The sequence below is a fragment of the Propithecus coquereli genome, unplaced genomic scaffold, assembly GCF_000956105.1.
Source record: "Propithecus coquereli isolate 6110/MARCELLA unplaced genomic scaffold, Pcoq_1.0 Scaffold34, whole genome shotgun sequence".
NCBI classification, from domain to species: domain Eukaryota; kingdom Metazoa; phylum Chordata; class Mammalia; order Primates; family Indriidae; genus Propithecus; species Propithecus coquereli.
The window spans coordinates 384645-404956 of NW_012149063.1; the positions used below are offsets into that span (position 1 = coordinate 384645).

Here is a 20312-nt window from a genome sequence, read left to right on the forward strand (position 1 = left end):
TTCTGGTAAGAGTATATTGTGCCATTTGATTTTTTCCTCCTACTCACTGCAAAACTCTAGAACAAGGTGAAACCCAGTTCCACAATGAGACAAGAATTAGAAACTTAAAGTAACAAATAGAAATTAAACCCCAGTGGTTAAGAGGGCAGATTCTGGAGTTACACAGATACATTTCAAATCTAGGCTTTGTCACTCAGAACCCTGGGCAAGTTGCTACTTAATTTTCTTACCTGAAAAATAGTAATAATAGTAACAAGTAACTCGCTGTGATGATGTTGAATTAAAATGAGGTATACATGTAACGGCATTATCAAAGTATTTGCCTTACAACGGAAAGTTAATAACTGTTAGCTATTAGTCTATTACTTCTGAAGTAAGACATTTACAGAAACCAATAATTCCAGAAGAATTCTTGAACTGTTATAGGCAGTAAATGAACTGTTTTGCTTTCTTGTTAGACTTGTTAAATTGCCCTTTTCTCAGAATTTACTAAACAATGAATTAACATTGTCCATGTTTTATATTGTAAATAATTGTTGGCTGATTTTAAATAGAAGAAAAGGAGAAGAAAATCATGTTTTCTTAATCTTTGTCTCTTTAAATTCAAACAGCCATGTCTGTACAAACCAGTCCTCCCCATAATCTGTCTAATTCTAGTTTAACTGACATAACTTTGTGGGTTGAAGTTAAGAGCCAGAAATTATATAACAAAGCTGGATTTCTACATTGAGGTACAAACCCCAAAAGCTGGCACTCCTAAATAGAGTGTTTTGAAAATGACTCAGACACCTCAGTGTATCTTGATGAAAGGAATTTTGATATTGCAGGATGACCTGGAACCACCCATGTTCCCGATACAGAAGGGCTCCCTGAACCTCCTGAGGCAGAAATGGGAATCCAGTGATTACCAGAGGAGTGAGTGCTGTCCAGGGGCCAGTCGTAGAACGCCTCTCCAGGCTCGGGGAAGCAAATTGCTTGAGCCTGAAGGAGAGGCAATATCAGCACCTGAACCTCCAGATCCCCTGAGTCTGCCCTGCAGTGCAGGGGAAGAGACGTTGAGCTCAAAGCCTGAAGAGAAGTGTCCTGAGGAAAAGAGCGACAGCTCCAGGGAATATGGCCCACCTGAAGTGCTGAAAGAGGATTCCCTGAGTGGTCGACGCAGGATTGAGCACTTCTCCATCGCCCTTGATGAGCTGAGGAGTGTGTTTGAGGCTCCTAAGAGTAGAAACAGACCAGCTGGACCAGCTGAGTATGGCAGGAAGGTAAGGAGCCATTGATCGAGCATCTAAGTTTACAGTTGACAAGCTAGGCAGCTTGTCTAGCCTGCCATTTATTTCCTATCATGTAATTTTTCCCCTCACCTACACTCTAAGCAGATGTCCTGAAGCAATCATGCCATGTGGGTTGAAATGCAGCATCCTCTCATTAATTTCCTCTATGATCTGTTTCAGTGTGGACTTGACCTCTTTTCACGCCCACAAAAACAATTCTGATATGCCCTCTTATGCTGATGTTTCTTTATGTATGTGCCTTGTTTCCATAACTAGGTTGTAAATTCCTCGGAGGTAGGGACAATTTCTAACCACTCTTTGTACCTCAAACATCTAACAGTGTTGCTTTTAGCCAGGGTTCAGTGAGGACTTATCTGTAATGATGATGAAATGGAACAAAGGAAGACTTCAGAACCACAGTGATGTAGGTTTTAATCCTAAAACCTGCCATTTACTTCTCTAGTTGAATGACAACCTTGGAAATACAATCGTCTTAATCAGCTACTTTACAGGGATCTTATAAAGATGATAGATAATATATTTAAACCACTAAGTGTAGAGTCTGGAATATTTTGTGGTAGATGATGATCATGCTTCAGTGATTATGGTGTACTATAACATCACATATAAAAATGTCTATTAGCTAAAGAGGGCATTTAATCAAATGCAGGAAACAGGATTAGCAACATTATTAACTAGGACTGTATTTATACTTCTGTTGTCAATTAAAAGCAACTACTGTTTCAACTGGAGTTACTTGAATTTATGATACTCATTAAGGCCCCTACCTAAGAGAGATTACAGTTGAATTGTATAAAGAATTAATAAATGATCTGAAGTTTTCCATTGGGAAGCAAACTTCGTACTTTATTATTTTTTTCACCTAATGACAGTTATCAGGAAGATACACAGTCCTACTCTTGTTAATGGATAATTAGCCTTCACAGAAGACATCACAGACATAGAAAATTTAAAAAAATGATTTTGCTAATACTTGTTCCCACTTTTCCTATTGGGACAGATATAGTAGTCTATCCTTCTTGAACATCAAGTGACTCTAATTGGTTTAATGAGAATAAAGGATATGAAGTTATATTTAGGAGGTTATGTTGAGAATAGAGAATCTCTCAAAAAATGCAACTACTTGCTGATTACCGATTTAAGGCTTTTCTTTTCCTCTTTTTTATTCCAAAGTTATAATCTTTTTTTGTACTTTTTTATGTCTTTTATTTGGATAGTTAGGGATTAGGATACACTCAACATAGATATTTACAATGTCATTTATTTTTAATCTTTATAAATTAAAAGTAAAGACACAGAAAATAAGTTTCCATTCAATCTCTGTTGACTTTAGTGTAACCATTTTGAACATTTAATTGACAAAAGAAATAGACGAAGGTAGAAAAACGCATCCATGTAAATTATATAATATAACCTATTCTCATCTGGATGAGATGTAGCTGCTTAAATGCAATAGTAAGAAAATAAAGCATTAATTAGATTTTTCTAGTTTAAATGTGAGATTACTACTATTCAGAATGGCCTTCAAAAGATGTTTACATCCTAATCCCAGAATGTGTAAGTGTGTTATCTCACATATCAAAAGGAACATTGCAAAGGTTATTAGGTTAAGAATCTTGACATGCAAAGACTTTCCTGAATTATCCCAGATAAAAACTGGGTTTGTATAAGAGGGTCACAGGAATGTCAGAGAGAGAGTGAGTCAAAGAAGGAGCTATGATGGCCAAAACAGAGGTTGGAGTGAGGTGGGGCACGACCCAAGGAATGTGGCAGCACCTGGAAGAAAAGGCAAGGAAACCTTCTTCCCAATGGCCTGCATGAGGAACACAGCCCCGTGGACACCGGCAGGTTACAAACTGATTTCCGAATCTGCCCTCCAGAATAGTAAAATAATAAATGTGTTGTTTTAAACAAATACATTCATGGCAATTTGTTACAGCAGCAATAGGAAACTAATACAGTTACATCGTAGGCTCTTTAAACATTCTTAAAAAATGGTTGGGGAATATATGATTGTGGAGTTTTCCTCTGTTCTTCCCTGATGAATATATACCCATATTTCAAAATCTGGTATTTGACTTTTTTCTATTTGTAGTTGATGATATAAATGCTTGTAATATTATGTAATCAAGGTACATTAATAAATCTTAATATGTCTTAGTTTTAGATGATCCGTATTGATAGTCACCTAAAAGGGTGAATTTATCAGAAGAAGCTTGTTAAAAAAAAATAAAGAAGAAGAAAGAAAGGAAGGAATATTAGAAAGGAATATATAAACACAAAAAGCATGTGGGATGCATTTGCTTCAATCCATATTTTCTTCTATGGGTGATATAGATTATGTGGAATATAAATACAATTTTTATATAAAATGAACTTAACTCTGGCCACTCCATTCCGAGTGGAAGCATTGTTTAAGTACTTTGGAACAGAACAGGAAGGTATAAGCTCCTTCTTCTTTGAAGCTGCCAGTTGCTGTCCACAGGACTGAAAGAGGGAGGCCACCAAAAACTCTCCCTAAAGGATCCCTTCAGCCTTCAGTATGTTCCCACTGTTAATAAGGGGTTTCATGACTCAACCACATAATTAATCTGGCCTTTATTCCGTTCATGTCTTTTTTACTTTAAATGATAAACAATTTTATTGTCATAGTAGATTACTTAAGGACTTCCTGTGCTTTCAACACGCGTTTATAATTCTTCCCCCAAATCCCACTCACATATAATCAGCTTGTGCTTACACAATTCTCAACAGAGACTGTGTCTATCATTTACACAGTCCACAGGCTTTAGGGGCTTGTGTAACACCATTGAATACCTGTGAATACCATTCAAACATGAGCTGAACTTGATCAAAAATAGGAAGTGCCATCACCAAATGTGCTACCTCAGAATGCATTGATTTGATCTATTGCATAATTGGAGGCTTGGAGATAATCATGAAGGCACAAAGCTAAGGGACTATGAACCTACATATGTATCAATGATTAAACAGGGTATAAATAATTAAAGATGCTATAGTTTCCAGCATATGTTAGACTCATTCACTCCAATAATAAGAGCCTCTGGTTTTTCGTTTAATGACCAATCTGTATCTACTTTAAGTCCTGCATAAAATCAGGCATTCTAAAGCACAGGTGAATCATGGCTTACAGTTTGCCTTCCAATACAAAATCACTTCATTAGATGTCTGAATTTATCTTTGCTCCTTAAACCCAGGCATATGGGGACCCAGGGATTAATTTATCTCCAATCTCAGTGCAGCAAGCAGTACTCCTTCGCAGGCAGTTACCTCTGTCAGAGCCTTCTGACACTCCATCCCCCACCCTCCCCTCTCATCAGAGTTTCCAAGATAACTTCTGTCAAGCATGATGTATTTTGTGAAAGTGTTTAACAGCACAGAGGTTATTAAAATCTTGAAAATGATTACAGAAAAATCTGTCCACCAAATTCTCAAAAATACGGAAAAGAAATTAAAATAAAGATTAATATTAGTATAGAGAAAAATAAAATAAAATTCTTTCCATGGGAAGAGCTTTAGAGATCTTCGAAGCAATAAAATATTTTTCCTTTGCCTGACAAGATGGGCAGAATAGTTTTTTATAGCACTTAAGTGATAGTTTAATGAAGAAGATCACTACTTTTGTTGTTAGAAAATATATTATATGGAATAATAAACTTCACTGCAGTATCACATATAAGAGCAAAATATTTGGTGACAAAGGGTCAGTTGGAAACCTTGGCTCAGAAACTTATTCATTGTATAAACTTGAATGAGCTATTTTAACTCATTAATCCTTAGTTTTCATATCCATAAAATAGGGATATTAATACACCATAGAACTTTTGTGGAGACAAAATGATATAACGCCTGAATGAGAGAAGGCATTTAAGAAGAAGCACCTAATGAAATTTAAGAAGTAGCACCAAATTAATATTTCTTATATTTTCTCTTCTCTCACTACATGTCCTTGGGGAAAAATATTTAATCTCAATAGACTTCTGTTTTATCATATATAAGGGAAGAGGCTTACACTTTATGGTTTCTAAAAGTGGAAAGGTGCTTTGGGCAAAGAAAGTTGTATTTCACATCTGACAACACCTTATTCTTGCAGCCGACAAGCGTCCCACTGAGAAGAGCTCTCACTGAATAGTCAGTAAAGCACATGCTGATGAAGATTTCCAATATGAATTATTAATACAACCCCATTTTGAGATGATGAGACAAAGAACTACAATTTGTTAAATTATAGTTTTCAACACTTTATTAAAACCTTACACAAAGATATGCCTGCTACTTTCATTATTTTTTCCAATTAGTAGAAAAAGTCAGCAGCATTCAGCTACTCAAAATTCAAAATCCAACCGAGGTGAGACATGGTTTAAAAGTAGTTTTTATATTTAATATTTATCCACACATGCACCACACATGTACAAACACACATACAAATACAAAGAACAAATTAAACTTAGACCTCAAGGATACCACGAGAATGGCCATAATGATTTTTTTATTTTATGCATGTTTCTCCTTGTGATATAATTAGTTTTTTAAAATAACGTTAGTGTTCTTTGGTTGTTCTTTTCCCCACTTATATGTCTGTTATTTTACTGCTGCCTGTCCTGTGTTTTATTTTAGTTGGAAAAAACATAGCTGGCAAAATTCCCAACCAAACGCATTTGCATGGCCTTTAAGACTTTTGGAGGGAACAGCCATCTTGTCCCATTTGTGTGTCACAGTGATATATGCAGTCACAAAATGACATCATTAAAGAATGTAGTGCCAGTAACCACAGGAAGATGTGAAGCGATACTGACTCAGCTCCAACTGGGAAAACTGCTGTCAGTTCATGGATTGGCATTCTTTGACATTTTACTCGGTAGCCTTGTGAGGGTTTTCACCCTTGTGTTATAAGAATATTGATACTAGCTCTGTTGCCTCTGTTGGGAGCCCGATTCCGTCACACACACTAGCTTCTCTAGATGTTTATCCAACAATTGTCCTCACTGACTACACTAATTTAACAAGTACCATGCATGACTATTTTTTCCCTTCCCTGCTTCCTATTACTAATTTTCATACTCTATCAGGTTCTTTTAGAGAATCTTTTCACTAGAAGAATAAACTAAACAAAGAAATAAATAAAATATTACTTTTAGAAGAATTATTAAAAAGGGAGAATTTTGGTCTTTAATCAGGGCTGTTGACTCTACCAAGCTATGGAGATGACATTCTAGAGTCTTCAAATCCAATCACGGGAGGTCCACCAGCAATCCCAAGGCCATCCTGAAAGAAGCCAACACAGGAACTCCTTCCACAACATCCCTAGGAGATAAGCTTTCATTTACAGTGGAAAACCTGCAGTAAATTACCTTAACTAAGTGATCAAAGTTGTATCGCCAGCAGTAAGACATATCGATGCATTGTACTTCCTGATGTGATGCACTGTGAAGGGCAAAACATCACTGCTGTGGCACTCTTGCCAAAAATATGTGATCATGAAAAACATCAGATAAATCCATGTAGAGTTCTATAAAATAAGTGAGCATTGCTCCTCAAAGATGGTAAGGCCATTATCAGCATGATTAAGAAACTGCCACAGATTGGGGGAATCCTGGAGCAGTAAAGAGGAATATTAGTGGGAAAGCTGGTGAAAGTCGAGTAAGGTTTATTTCCTGCTTTTAAAATCGTACTGTGGTTAAATAAGATGTTCAGATTATGGAAAATTTCTTCCTTCTGTTTAGGGCCAGCTCCTCTGATGGTCAAATTTCTTAACTCCATAGGCTCCTCTGTCTGGTCTCCTCTCCCTGCCAAACCAACCCCAGGGTTGATACAGCAAAACCTTCTTTAAAATAGTTGCCCCTTTTGGTTCCTCAGACTAAATCCTTTCTCTAAATTTAGTAATCCGTGATCTTTTGTCAGGGCTGAAATTCAAGATATTTAACAGGGAGTGCAAGGTAATCACTGACAATTCAGAATAAATGTGGCTGTAAATAACAGGTAGAGCCATCCTGGCACCCTCTTCCTGGAGATCAAGCAGCCTGCAGCCACCTAACTCTGCCCTTATTTTAGCACCTGCTTAGCACTCACTATGTTGTGTTTGGAAAGGAGATGGTTAACACATTTTCCTACTTGGAGAGATATTTCTTTATCTGGTTAATGTGTAGTGGTGAGTGAAAGTAATGAGTTCCAAACACCTGAAACAAATTCAAGCTCCATTAATATTTCTCATCTACACCAACTACCAAATATAATGATTTATGGTATTTAATAGTGTACTAACTTGTTTTATGTGAATGTGAGTCATTTATTGGATGCCATGAAACAAATTGCTCTACAGCATGGTAATACATCGTAATGCGTGCCGTGCTCTTTTCCCCGCATTCGTGGAAACTTGTCAGGAACGTACATTTAAATTAATCAAAATGTTCTGATTTCAATGTTGAATAGTTGTCAGAATTTTTTTGTTATTAATGATAAAGATGATAAAAAATTCCCATTTCTGACCATAATGATTTTATGATTTAAAATCTAGTCTCTTTACCACTTCATCTTTATTTTTGAATGTTAGGAACAATTGTTTCTTGAAAAATGTTTGTTTGAAATTCTCATAAGAAAGAAAATTCGAGCTATGGGGAAAAAAAAAAAAAAACCAGGAACCCCGCAGAGAAATTTTCTTTCTCTTTAAAACACACACACACACACACACACACACACACACACACCTTTTAAAATTTCATGTTTAAAGGTAAAATTGAGAGATTGTGGACCGTATGTGCCAATGTCTCTAAAAATATTTATTTATCCAGGAGCAACAATCGTGTTTCCACGGACAAATGTTTCAAGTCTGCCCTTTGGTTTATAGCTTTAGTCTTTTTTGCAGGGCCTATAAATTTTTGAGTTTATCCTTGAATGCCTTGCCTCATCCTGACATTGGTCTGCCCCTAGACCACCAGAGGAAGAGGCATTGCGCTATTGCCAATGGCCAGCAAGAAGTAATGATGGAGCACTGAGTCTCCACCAGGCATGGTGCTGAAAAGCTTTGCAGACATGGCCCTCGTTTAATAGTCACATCATCTTAGGAGGCAAGAACTGGCATCATTGCCATTTTCATAGCTCATACCAGTCTACATCTTTGCCTCTCTACTTCATACTAATGCCTCAGGTGGAATATGCCAGATGTTCTCTTTTTTATTTTGCCCCGAATGCCAAGAAACGCTGCTATATTCTTAAAAACTGATCAAGCAACAATGGCAAGGGATGGAGAAGGCAATTTTGTTGTCATGAATGTTAACAGTGTTGTTGGAACAAATGTAAACCTATATAGGGCCCAAAAGAAGATTCTCCAGCTTGCTTAGTTAGATTTTCTTATTTAACAAATATTTTAATCGATTTTTTTTTCAAGCTTTTAACTCCATGCAAACACCTGCCCAGTGGTCACCTTGGGCCCTTTTAGGCCTTAGGTAGGTTGTTTGGTATCCTCAAATTACCATGTCATGATACTAATCCAGAGTTTAATATCCCTCCTTTTCTAAAGTTAATTGACTTTATTTTTAGAGCAGTTTTAGGTTTAGACTAAGAAAAATTGAGTGGAAAGTACAGAGTTCTCATATGCCTTCTTCTCCCAATTTCTACTGTTACTAACATCTTGCATTAGTATGGTACCTTTTTTACATAGATGAGCCATTATTGATACATTATTTAAAGCCCATAGTTTACATTAGGATTCACTCTCCATATTGCACATTTTGTGAGTTTTGACAAATGCATAATGACATGTATCTAACATACAGTATCATCTGGAGCAGTTTATCTTAAAAATATCAGTGCTTCACCTATTCATCTCTCCCTCCCCCAAACCCCTAGAAACCACTAATCTTTTTAGTGTCTTTATAATTTTGCCTTTTTCGGCATGTCATCCAGTTGGAATCATACAGTTTGTAGCCTTTCCAGATTGACTTTTTTCACTAGCAATTTGCATGTCTTTTTTGTTGCTTGATAGCTCATTTTTTTTCATTGATGAATAATATTCTGTTGTATGAATGTACCACATTTTATTTATCAATTCACCTATTAAAGGACTTCTTGGTTGCTTCCAAGTTTTTTCAGTTATGAATAAGACTGCTATAAACATTTGCATGCAGGATTTTGTATGGACATAAGTTTTCGACTTATTTTGGCATATAGCGAGGAGTGTGAATGCAGGATTGTATGGTAAGAATATGTTTGTAAGAAACTGTCAAACTGTTGTCCAAAGTAGTTGTACTGTTTTTCATTCTCAACAAACCAGAGTTTCTATAGCTCTACCTCCTTGCCAGCATTTGGTGTTCTCAGTATTTCAATTCCAATTTCAAATTATTATTTAAGTGTGGATTACTTATATCTCATCTATATGGCAACCATATGTCCTGCTTTGCTGGGAATAGTCCTGGTCTACATATGTTGTTCCATCATAATTATTAATGATATCCCTTCTACTCACAAAGTCTGTCTATTGGGTGATAAATTATTTTGCCACCCTGCTTGAATATCCACCAGAATTATAAGGCAGAAATCATATTGATTTCTTCTCTTTTTCTCCATGGTTTTAAATTGAGTGATAAGCATAAGGTATGTGATCATATGTGATCATTGAGAATGTTAGGAATGGGTGGATGGAAGATTTTTGTCGAAATGATTTCTTTCCTTTCAGTGTCTACTCTCCAGATCATGTGCATTAGCATCGCACCCTTTGCAATGGGCTTCAGGGTCACCATTTTTTTTTTTTATTTCAGCATATCATGGGGTACAAATGTTTAGGTTACCTATATTGACTTTGCCCCACCTCAGTCAGAGCTTCAAGCATGTCAATCCCTCAGACAGTGCGCACCTTACCCATTAGGTGTGTATATTCCCCTCTCCACCTCCCCCTTCCCACTTGCCCGACACCCGTTGAATATTACTACTATATGGGCACTTAAGTATTGATCAGTTAATACCAATTTGATGGTGAGTACATGTGGTGCTTGCTTTTCAATTCTTGCGATACTTCACTTAGTAGCATGGGCTCTAGCTCTATCCAGGATAATACAAGTGGTGCTAGATCACCATTGTTTTTTGTGGCTGAGTAGAACTCCATGATATACATATACCACATTTTATTAACCCATTCATGGATTGATGGGCAATTGGGTTGGTTTCCACATCTTTGCAACTGTGAATTGTGCCTCTATAAACATTCTAGTGCAGATGTCTGTTTTATAGAATGTCTTTTTTTCCTTTGGGTAGATGCCCAGTAATGGGATTGCTGGATAAAATAGTGGTTCTACTTTTAGCTCTTTGAGGTATCCCCATATTACTTTGCACAGAGGTTGTACAGCCCTTTATTGGATATGTAACATTTTCTCCCATTCTGTAGGTTGTCTATTTGCTGTTGTGATAGTTTCCTTGGCTGTGCAGCAGCTTTTTAATTTGATAAGGTCCCATTTCTTTATATTTGTTGTTGCTGTGATTGTCTTTGGGGTCTTCCTCATAAATTCTTTCCCTAGCCCAATGTCTATAGGAGTTTTCCCAACATTTTCTTCTAGAATCCTTATAGTTTCATGCCCTAGGTTTAAGTCTGTTATCCACCATGAGTTGATTTTTGTGAGAGAAAGCCCACATTGCCTATAGGTGGACTCCTTTGGCTCATTTGACAGCAGGTGTTTGATAACCTGATGGTTTTCCCTTGCATATGGTCAGTACAGGCTAAGCAATCATTTCAGTGGCTGTATGTCAGCTTCTCCGGGCTGCATATCCTGTCTTGGCACCCTATATGCCTTATAGATGACATAGGAGAAATTGTGTAAGAAACAGATATGAAGGAATCAATGCTTCTTTGATTGACTTTTTAAAAAGTCTGAAATCAGATATTACTTTGATATCAAGCTATGTCTTCCAGCCTCCTGAAGGACAAATTGGCTTCTTGATTCATATTTATTTCACATTCCCCAGTGTATTATTAGACTGTGGCCTAAATATACAGCTAGTTTCAGAAGCAGGTTTCATCCCTGTGTTGCATAGACTCTCTTGGTAGAGTCTACCTCATGAACTGCAAACCTACACTCAACCCACAGGCCACTGACAGCTAGCTCAAGAAGCTGCTCTATATAATGTACTGTGACTTCTTGTTGTTTGATCTATTTTTCCTACTCTAGAAAATGTTATGTAATAATTATTGCCCACTCCTCTGAAATTGTGAAATATTTCAGCCATAGATAAAAGTATGAAATATGCATCTTTTTGCAGCACTGCCTCAAAAGTGCAGTGATTAACATACAGAGACTCTCAGGTATTGAGGTCCTATATGTATGTACCACTTAGGAAGCAAAAAGCTTGTGCTAATGTCCAAATTCCTCTTTTGCATAATATTTGAAGCTTCCTACACAAAGTAGGAGAAAGTAAATTCAGCAGGTACAGGATTCGGAATAAATAATAAATATATACTGCCACATACGTATACATATACACACACAAAAAAAATTAAGCAAGCTAGAAACCTAGTTATTTCCTTTTTTTCTTTCTTTCTTTTTTTAGAAGAAAGGTAACCAGGGTTATAGCACATAGCACATTGCGCTAAGTAAAATTATTTCTAGTACTCAAAGTAAAACTTTCTTAGATCTAGTTATACTGTACCATCATATTTTCTTTCTTATTCTTCACCAGTGAACAAAATAAGGTTTTGGTCCTCAAGGGTATTCAGCATCTGAATTACTTTGCTGCTAAAATTAAAAAAAGTAAGCAACATTCCTATCATTTCAAAAGAGTGAAAGGACAGAAATAAAGGATGACTGAACTGCTAAGAAGCACAGGTCCTATTTTCCTGTGATGCCATTAATATATACTTAAGATTGGTAGCCATAGATGCTGTGTAAGCAAAAACAAACCTATATTATATGGCTTTTAATATTTTAAAGGTAAAAGTAACTGTAAAGTTACAATTTGTTTATTAGAAACACCTTCTCTGTAGCAACCTGTTTGCTTCTTGCTGGAATTATTTGGCAAATTGCTCAAAGGTGCCTCATCTGAATATATATAATGAGATCTTTCCCATTCATTATTCTCTACTGAGAGATTCTTTACAAAATGTAGAAATTAAAAACTATCAATTCTTCCAAAGAGATCATTCTAGTTCCAATATGAATATTACTGATAAGCCCTCTTCCAGTATGAGAAGATGATATTGACTATTATTTTTTATTTCAAAATATTAAAGGGGTTCAAGTGTTTTTGTTGCATGGATAACTTTTATAATGTTTAAGTCAGGACTTTTAGTGTGCCCATCACCTGGATAGTGTTCATTGTACCTATTAGGTAGACTTTTATCCCTGCCCTCCACCCCACTCTCCCCTTCTTGATTTTCAATTATTTTTACTTCTCTCTGTGCCCGTCAATTAGGTCCAACTTATTAGAGAATACATGTGGTATTTGTTTTTCAATTCCTGAGAAACTTCACTTAGGATAATGGTCTCTAGTTCCATCCATCTTTCTGCAAAGGACACTAACGCATTTGTTTTTAAGTCTGAGTAGTACTCCATGGTATACATATACCACATATTGTTAATCTACTCATGAATTGACGGGCACTTAGGTTGACTCCACATCTGGAGATTGTGAATTGTGCTTCAATAATCATTTGAGTGCATGTGTCTTTTTGATAAAATGACTTCTTTTCCTTTAAGGAAATTCACAGTAGTGGGATTTCTAGGTCAAATGATAAGGCTGTATTTATTCCTTTGAGGAATATTCATACTGTTTTCCATAGAGGCTGTACTAATTTACAGTCCCACCAAAAGTGTATAAGTTTTCCTTTGTCTCTGCATCCATGCCAGCATCTATTGTTTATTGACTTTTTTATAGCCATTCTGGTAGGGGAGGCTGACATCTTATTGTGGTTTTAATTTGCATTTCCCTGATATTTAGTGATGTTGAGCATTTTTTCATATGTTTGTTGGCCATCTGTCTGTCTTCTTTTGAAAAACTTCTGTTCATATGTTTTCCCACCTTTTAATGGGCTTGTTTGTTTATTTCTTGTGGATTTGTTTGAGTTCTTTGTAGATTCTGGATATTAACCCTTTATCAGATGTATAGTTTATGAATATTTTCTGTAGGTTGTCTATTTACTCTGTTGATTATTTCCTTTGCTGTGCAGAGGCTTTTTGATATAATCACAGCCCATTTATTTATTTATTTTTGTTGTTGCTATCATTGCCTTTGGAGAATTAATCATAAATTGTTTGCCAAAACTGATTTTGGTGTGGTTTACTCTTCCTTTTCTAGTTCCTTGAGGTAAGACATTGGGTTGGTAACATGTGATCTTTCTGTCTTTTGGTGTAGGAATTTAAGACTATGAATTTTCCCCTTAGTACTGCTTTTGCTGGATCCCATAGATTTTGATAGCTTGTGTCCCCTTTGTCATTCAGTTCAAGGAATATTTAGATTTCCATCTTAATTTAATTATTGACCCAAGGATTGTTCAGCAGCAGGTTGTATAATTTCCATGACTTTATGTACCTTTGAGTGTTTCTTTTGGAGTTGATTTTGAGTTTTATTCCACTGTGGTCTGAGAAGATACATGATATCATTCAATTTTTTCAAATTTGTTGAGACATGTTTTGTGGCCTAAAATATGATTGATCTTGGAGAATGTCCATGTGCTGATGAGAAGAATCTATATTCTGTAGTTTTGGGTAGAATGTTATGTCAGTATTTGTTAGGTTCATTTGCTCTAGAGCCCCATTTAAGTCCAGTGTGTCTTTATTTATTTTCTGCTTCAGTGATCTGTCCAGCTCTGTAAGTGGGATGTTAAAGTCCCTGGCAATTACAGTGCTGCTGTTTATTTATTTACATTTATCTAGCAAAATTTGTTTTATGAATCTGGGAGCCCCTGTGTTAGGTGCATATATATTTAGGGTTCTTATATCTTCTTATTGAATTTTTCCCTTTACCATTATATAATTAGCATCTTTGTCTTGTTTTACCATTTTTGATTTAAAGTCAAATTTTTCTGATATGAAAACGGTTACACCTGCTGTCTTTTGGTTTCCATTTGTGTGAAATATTTTTTCCCTCCCTTCACCTTGAGTCTTTGTGGGTCCTTGTGGGTTACATGTGTTTCCTGGAGACAGCAGATATCCTGGTTGTGTTTTTTCATCCATTCAGCCAGTCTATGTCCTTTGAATGGAGCATACAGACTGCTTACTTTGAGTGATAGCATTGATATGTGGGATACTGTTTTATTCATCATGTTGGATAGTACCTCATTGCTTTGTTTCTCTTGTTCTATTGTTTTATATGAGCTGTGAGCTTTAGCTTTTGGATGATTTTACACTGGTGGCTGTCTATTGTGCTGATTGATATATAATGCTGTTCTGAGTATTTCCTATAGGGCAGGTCCAGTTGTGACAAATTCCCTCACTGTTTGCTTATCTGGAAAAGTCTTTATTTCTCTGTCATTTATGAAACTTACTTTTGCAGGATACAAGATTCTTGGCTAGCTGTTATTATGTTTAAGATGATTGAAGATGGGACCTTAGTCCCTTCTGGCTTGTATTGTCTCTGCTTAGAAGTCTGCTATTAGCTTGACGGGTTTTCCTTTGTAGGTTATTTGTTGCTTTTGTTTTGCTGCTTGTAAATTTTGTCCTTCATTTTGACTTCGGTCAGGTTGATTATTATTTGTCTTAGAGATCTCTTATTTGTTATGAATCATCTAAATGTTAGATGACCACCTTGCAGCTGAATGTCTGAATCTCTGGTGATACCAGGAAAGTTTTTCTCAATAATTCCCTCAAATAGATTTTCCTTGCTTTTTGCTCTTTTTTCTTCTCCTGCAGGGATACCTATAAATTGTATATTAGTTTGCTTCATGTATTCCCATATTTCTCTGACTAATGGTTCAATCTTTTTTTATTCTCTTTTCTGCCTCTTTGAATGACTGGGTTAGCTTGAGAGCCTTGTCTTCAAGCTCTGATATTCTTACTTATGCTTGGTTTAGCCTGTTTTTGAAGCTTTCTGCTATAATTTGAAATTCCCTAAATGTCTCTCATTTCTTTAAGTTCTGTTATATCCTTTCTTATGTTGTCTAGCTCTTTAGTGACATTTTTATTTTTTCACTAATTTCCTACAATATTTTTTTACTTTTTTTGTTGCTGTTGTTGCCTTTCAACTTTCTCTTCAATTTCATTCATCTTATTTGCCATCCATATTCTGAATTCCAATTCTGAAATTTCATCAAATTCCTTTTGGTCAGGGTCCACTACTGTAGCTCCATTATGATCCCTTGGGGGTGTCAAACTGTTTCATTCTTTCATGTTGCCAGAGTTCTTTTGCTGGTTCTTCTCATCTGAATCCTCTTCTCTCAGCTCAGGGCTGATAGGTTTGCCAGGCACCTATTCTCCTTTGCTGGAACTCTCCTACTTAGTGAGACAAAAGGCAAGTCACTAGCTGGTGCTTTGTGTCCTGCTCTGGAATGTTGACCCAGCAGGGGAAAGGTGGGCACACTGAGAGTCTGTAGTACAGCTGTTCTGTTTTGTTCCTTTCCCTGTGATTATCACAGTTCAAGCTAGGGCTGTATGATCTTCATGCACAGTGGTGGGTTGTTCCTCAGATCGTTGTTGGAAGCTTAGTTGGAGGATGGATAAGACCCTCTCCATGGAGGCTGGCATTGTGGGGATTGCTCTTCCCAGGATCTCCCAACAGAGGTGACAATAGCAGCTGGGTGAGGCTATTTAAGCAGTGGTCATGAGTGTCTAGCTTGTGGGCATTTACTAGAACCAGGTCTGAGTGTCATGTTGGCTCAAGGCTGGTGCGGGTGGTCCTTGGTGGAGCATTGGACCTTAGGGTGGTTTTTTGGCCTTGGGACAGCATGGGAGCCTTAGGGGTGTGGAGCTGCAATCCCAGTAGCTGTGGTAAAGCCTTGAGGACAGAGCCTCGGCCCGGGCACAGTGGGAGCCTCAGAGCCAGAACTGCAGCCTGGAGGCAGGGCAAGAGCTGCCTTGGCAGGGCTGTGGGATCAGACCACAGCCAGGAACCGCAGAGGTTGAGCCACGCCGGCAGGGGTGGCTCTGGCTGCCAGGGACGCTGGAGGCAGAACTGCATGGGCAGGGGACTGATCCCGCAGCACTGAGACTATGGATGCCAAATGGCAAGGCTTCTCAGGTGGTGTGGGTGGCAACTGAGGCACTCCCTCTGCTCATATCTTGCTTTGCGTAGGAGGGGCAGTCAGCACCGGCACCGAGTCACAGTGCACAGCGCAGGGGAGCACCCACTCTGCCTGCTCCTTCCCTGGCCCAGCGGGCGCTATGTGAAGGCTGCTGTTGCAAAGCTAAACCCCATCCAAATCTGGTGCCCTGTACCTGTGAGCTCACAATTAATTGCAGAGTTAGTTTCGGCATTAATTGCAGAAACCTGGGATCAGTAGCTTCTAAATCCCTGCTGCACCCACTTCCCAGTGCAGTGTCTGAATAGACTGCAAGCAGCTTCCCGATCAATTCAGAGTTCATTGTGGTGTGGGGGTAGGAAGGTCTCACAGCTTGGGCAGTAGAGCCCATAGAATGTGAGTGGTGCCCCAGGGCTCTCTCTTCCTGCCATTCCCCATGTGTAGATGCCTTCCCAAAGTTCCCCTAGATCTTGCCAAGTGAATAGCCCCATCACCTTCTCCTTCACTCTGAATGTCCCCCATCACCTCTCTGGAGTTTTACAATATCCTTTCCAAGAAGAGCCATCTATGGATGGCAGGTAGGCACTGCCTGCAACTCTTGATCCTCTCTTTAAGAACAATGTGCATGGGCTGCTTGTAGTCCACCACCATCACCCTCATTCGATGATATTGACTTTTGACAAGCAAATTTATTTTCAAAATAGGTAACCATTAAAAACAAGAGACAATGCAGTTTCCATAAAGATATGGCCATTAAAGTGACTGAAGTAAAATGATAAGATCTTAAAGGGGAAAACTGCCCTCAGATATGATGGAATCAAACTCCCTCCCAAGTTTGGAATCCATGTTATGTCTCAGACAAAGTGTAGTCCAACTTCCCCGTAAATACTTGCAGTGTCAAGAAGTTCATGCTTTTGCAAAGCAGTTCATTCCTGTTGTCAGATTGCTCTCTTTCACTGAAGGTTAATCTTCATGCTGAGTAGAATATGTCTCCTGGGAGCATCCACATTTTCAGTAAAGTTTTGGCCTTTAAAGTAAGACAGACTATTCTACATTTGTCACTGTGGAAAATGACAGTATATGTCTAACCTTGAGGGCTCAGGACACAGCTTAGCAGTAGGAGGTGACGTTGGAGTACTCCTAAGTGACTTAGGAAGAGTCAGGGCCAAACTTATGCATGACAAGGACATGATATGGCTAAGCAGCTTCAGACTAAGGAAAGACAGATATGCCCTGAAAATTAAAAAAAAATGTTGTATGGTAATTAAAGAGTCTGTACTGGATAGGTCAGCCAATATATTTGAGTATCTTCTTTTGATGATATTTCAAAAATATTTCTTTGTATATGGACCTATCAGGAATACATTAGTAGACTCATTTGGGAGTTCTAATAACTATAACAGAGACAGATATCATTGACTGGTTTTTGTCCAAGTATTGTAGTAAATACTTGAGTTAGGAAAGCTGAGGATTTGACAACTGTGAGTTCCATCAAGCATGTTTTACTCTTTCTCGAATGCAGTTCATACTCTTCAGAATCGTTGGCACCCTGTGGTGCTGAGATAACATGTCCCTTTTGAGGTTTTGCCTTTTCTGACTAGACTTCAAACCAAGGACTTGCAGAAGCTTTATTTGCATAGACAGATAACAAATATATCATTTTTGTATTTTATTACTGCTAATATTTTTTTGAAAAATTTTTAAATTATAACTCATAACAAACATAAGTATACTAACTCATTCCTTTTTTTGGAATAATTTTACTTGCACATGGCCTCTTCCTCCCATGACAATTTTCTGTTCTTCTGTCATTGCCAGCCGGTTAAGGATTAAGATTGAATGAGAAGAGGCTTCCTAAGTGCTTCTGTCTCTAGAACCGTATTTTGTGGAATGTCAAATAGCAGAACATAGCATTTCCTCCAACCTACTCTAATCAGCGCATGCACACCCAAATCTGCTTCTCAGCACTCAGCTCTATGACACATTGGGCCCCATAGCACTCTTCGATCTTAATTGTGATTTATGATGCCAAGTTTAAGAGTAATGGGAGAATAAGAATGCTGTTAGGTTTAAATGAACCATTTAAATTCAGAAATTATTGAGGGTTCCATAGAACTAACATTTAAATGTTAATTTCTTTTATCCTTAATGCAAAAGCAGGAAAAGAGTTAGTAATTTGTCTTTTAATCAGAAAAATGAATCTATTTTATAATATTAAGAATTGCCACTGTTTTCAGAGAGTGTAAACTTTTCTCTCCTCTTTCCTAATCCCAATACCTTATGCGAGGCCTGCCCTACCAAGAGGTGTCTTTTTCTACGTTAAAAGTATTACAGATTATACTTTCATATGTAATAGGTAGTCGCTATATTTATCAAAAATCTTGTCAACGATGCAGTTAGATTAACTGTCAGCCTACATTCAGTATTGTTCTGTGAATCATCTTAAGGAGGTCTTAATATTAGGCATTTAATACTTAGTATAAAAATCTTATGAAGTTTTCATTGAGTCACTTAATTCAGTTTCAAAGTTTGCATTTCACTTTTTCACATCACAAATTCTTTAAGCCCCTATAATTACTGAATGAGTGATGCATTCAAGATAATTATATTTATCGTTGTTAGGTATATTCTGAGAATTGTGATCAAAAAGGACACCAGGTTTATATTGCTCTTTAGTTTATAACATAATTTTAAGTTCTCATCTGCTGTGATTTAATAGATACTTCAAGCAACATAATCATCTCAACTCGCTGCAACCAGCTATCTTTAAATAAATGCATATTCTAATATCATACTGAAAATATCTGTATATATGTCTGATTCCCCACCACTATTCTCATGGGGAAAGACTACATCAAAATTTATCCTGATGTCTGTCCCCACTGCCAATCAAGGAATTAGGTATAGTGCAAATATTAAACTAATATTTGTTGTATAAGTAAATCCATTCTGTAGCAATCCTTCACCTTGACAATTACATATATGGGATTTGAAGGATTATCATCTGAGTTTATTTGGTTTTCCAAAATATTCTTTCTCATCCCTTTTATGTTTGAAGTTATATATTAATATTTATTCATTCCACATTGATACAACTGTTCTCAAATTTCTTTGTACAATGTTTTCCTGTCCTCCCATTCTCTTCCATTATTGTAACAACTGTAACAATCCATCATTATTGAAATTTGGCCTGAACAAAAATCTAGACCTTCATTTCTACCGAAACTGTAAAGCTATCAGCCTTGATTTAAAATAATGACCATTCCAATCTGCTGCCACCTGTCATTTTATCATTGCTATTAAAAAGAATCCTTAAGAACTCATGTTTATTTTATTGTGGCATTCAAAAGGAACAAGGGGCCCCCGTAATAATCCCTGCTTTTATAACAAATATCCAGATCAATTTGCCTTACATAACAAAATCTTCTTACTCAGTGGCAATTTTTTTGTCTTCTAAGCTGACATTAACGCTAGTGTCTTATTTGACAGAATTGACTCACATCTTCGGTTGGCATCATTTTACTGTTCTTGCTTTGTAAAGAATTGTGTCCTGACATAAATGTTCTTGAATGTTTATTTCCCACCAATGAAATACAATCTCATTGTATAAGAACTTAGTGGACACACTGTAGAACAGAGGAAACATCAGCCCTGAACAATGTTTTTCATGCTTAAAATGTAGCCCAAGAGTCTACAAATAAATAAAACAGCAGCTGCCCACTGACCCAGCAGGCATAGCACATCTGTCCTAATATAGTCAGCAATAGCTCAAAACCCTGAGAACATTGCTTGTTTTAAATAGTCAAACTCTCGGTTATTCCTGGTAATGGGAAGCAAAGATGAGC

General features: G+C 37.2%; 1 protein-coding gene across 1 annotated transcript in view; it reads left to right on the top strand.

The window, feature by feature from the left end:
- Positions 1-845: 845 nt before the first annotated feature.
- The window catches only part of XIRP2 (xin actin binding repeat containing 2), a 369301-nt gene continuing 349834 nt past the window's right edge, over positions 846-20312 (top strand). The window contains exon 1 of the mRNA XM_012650674.1: positions 846-1262. Within this exon, the coding sequence (XP_012506128.1) occupies positions 846-1262 (417 nt within the window). The remainder of the gene's footprint in view (positions 1263-20312) is intronic.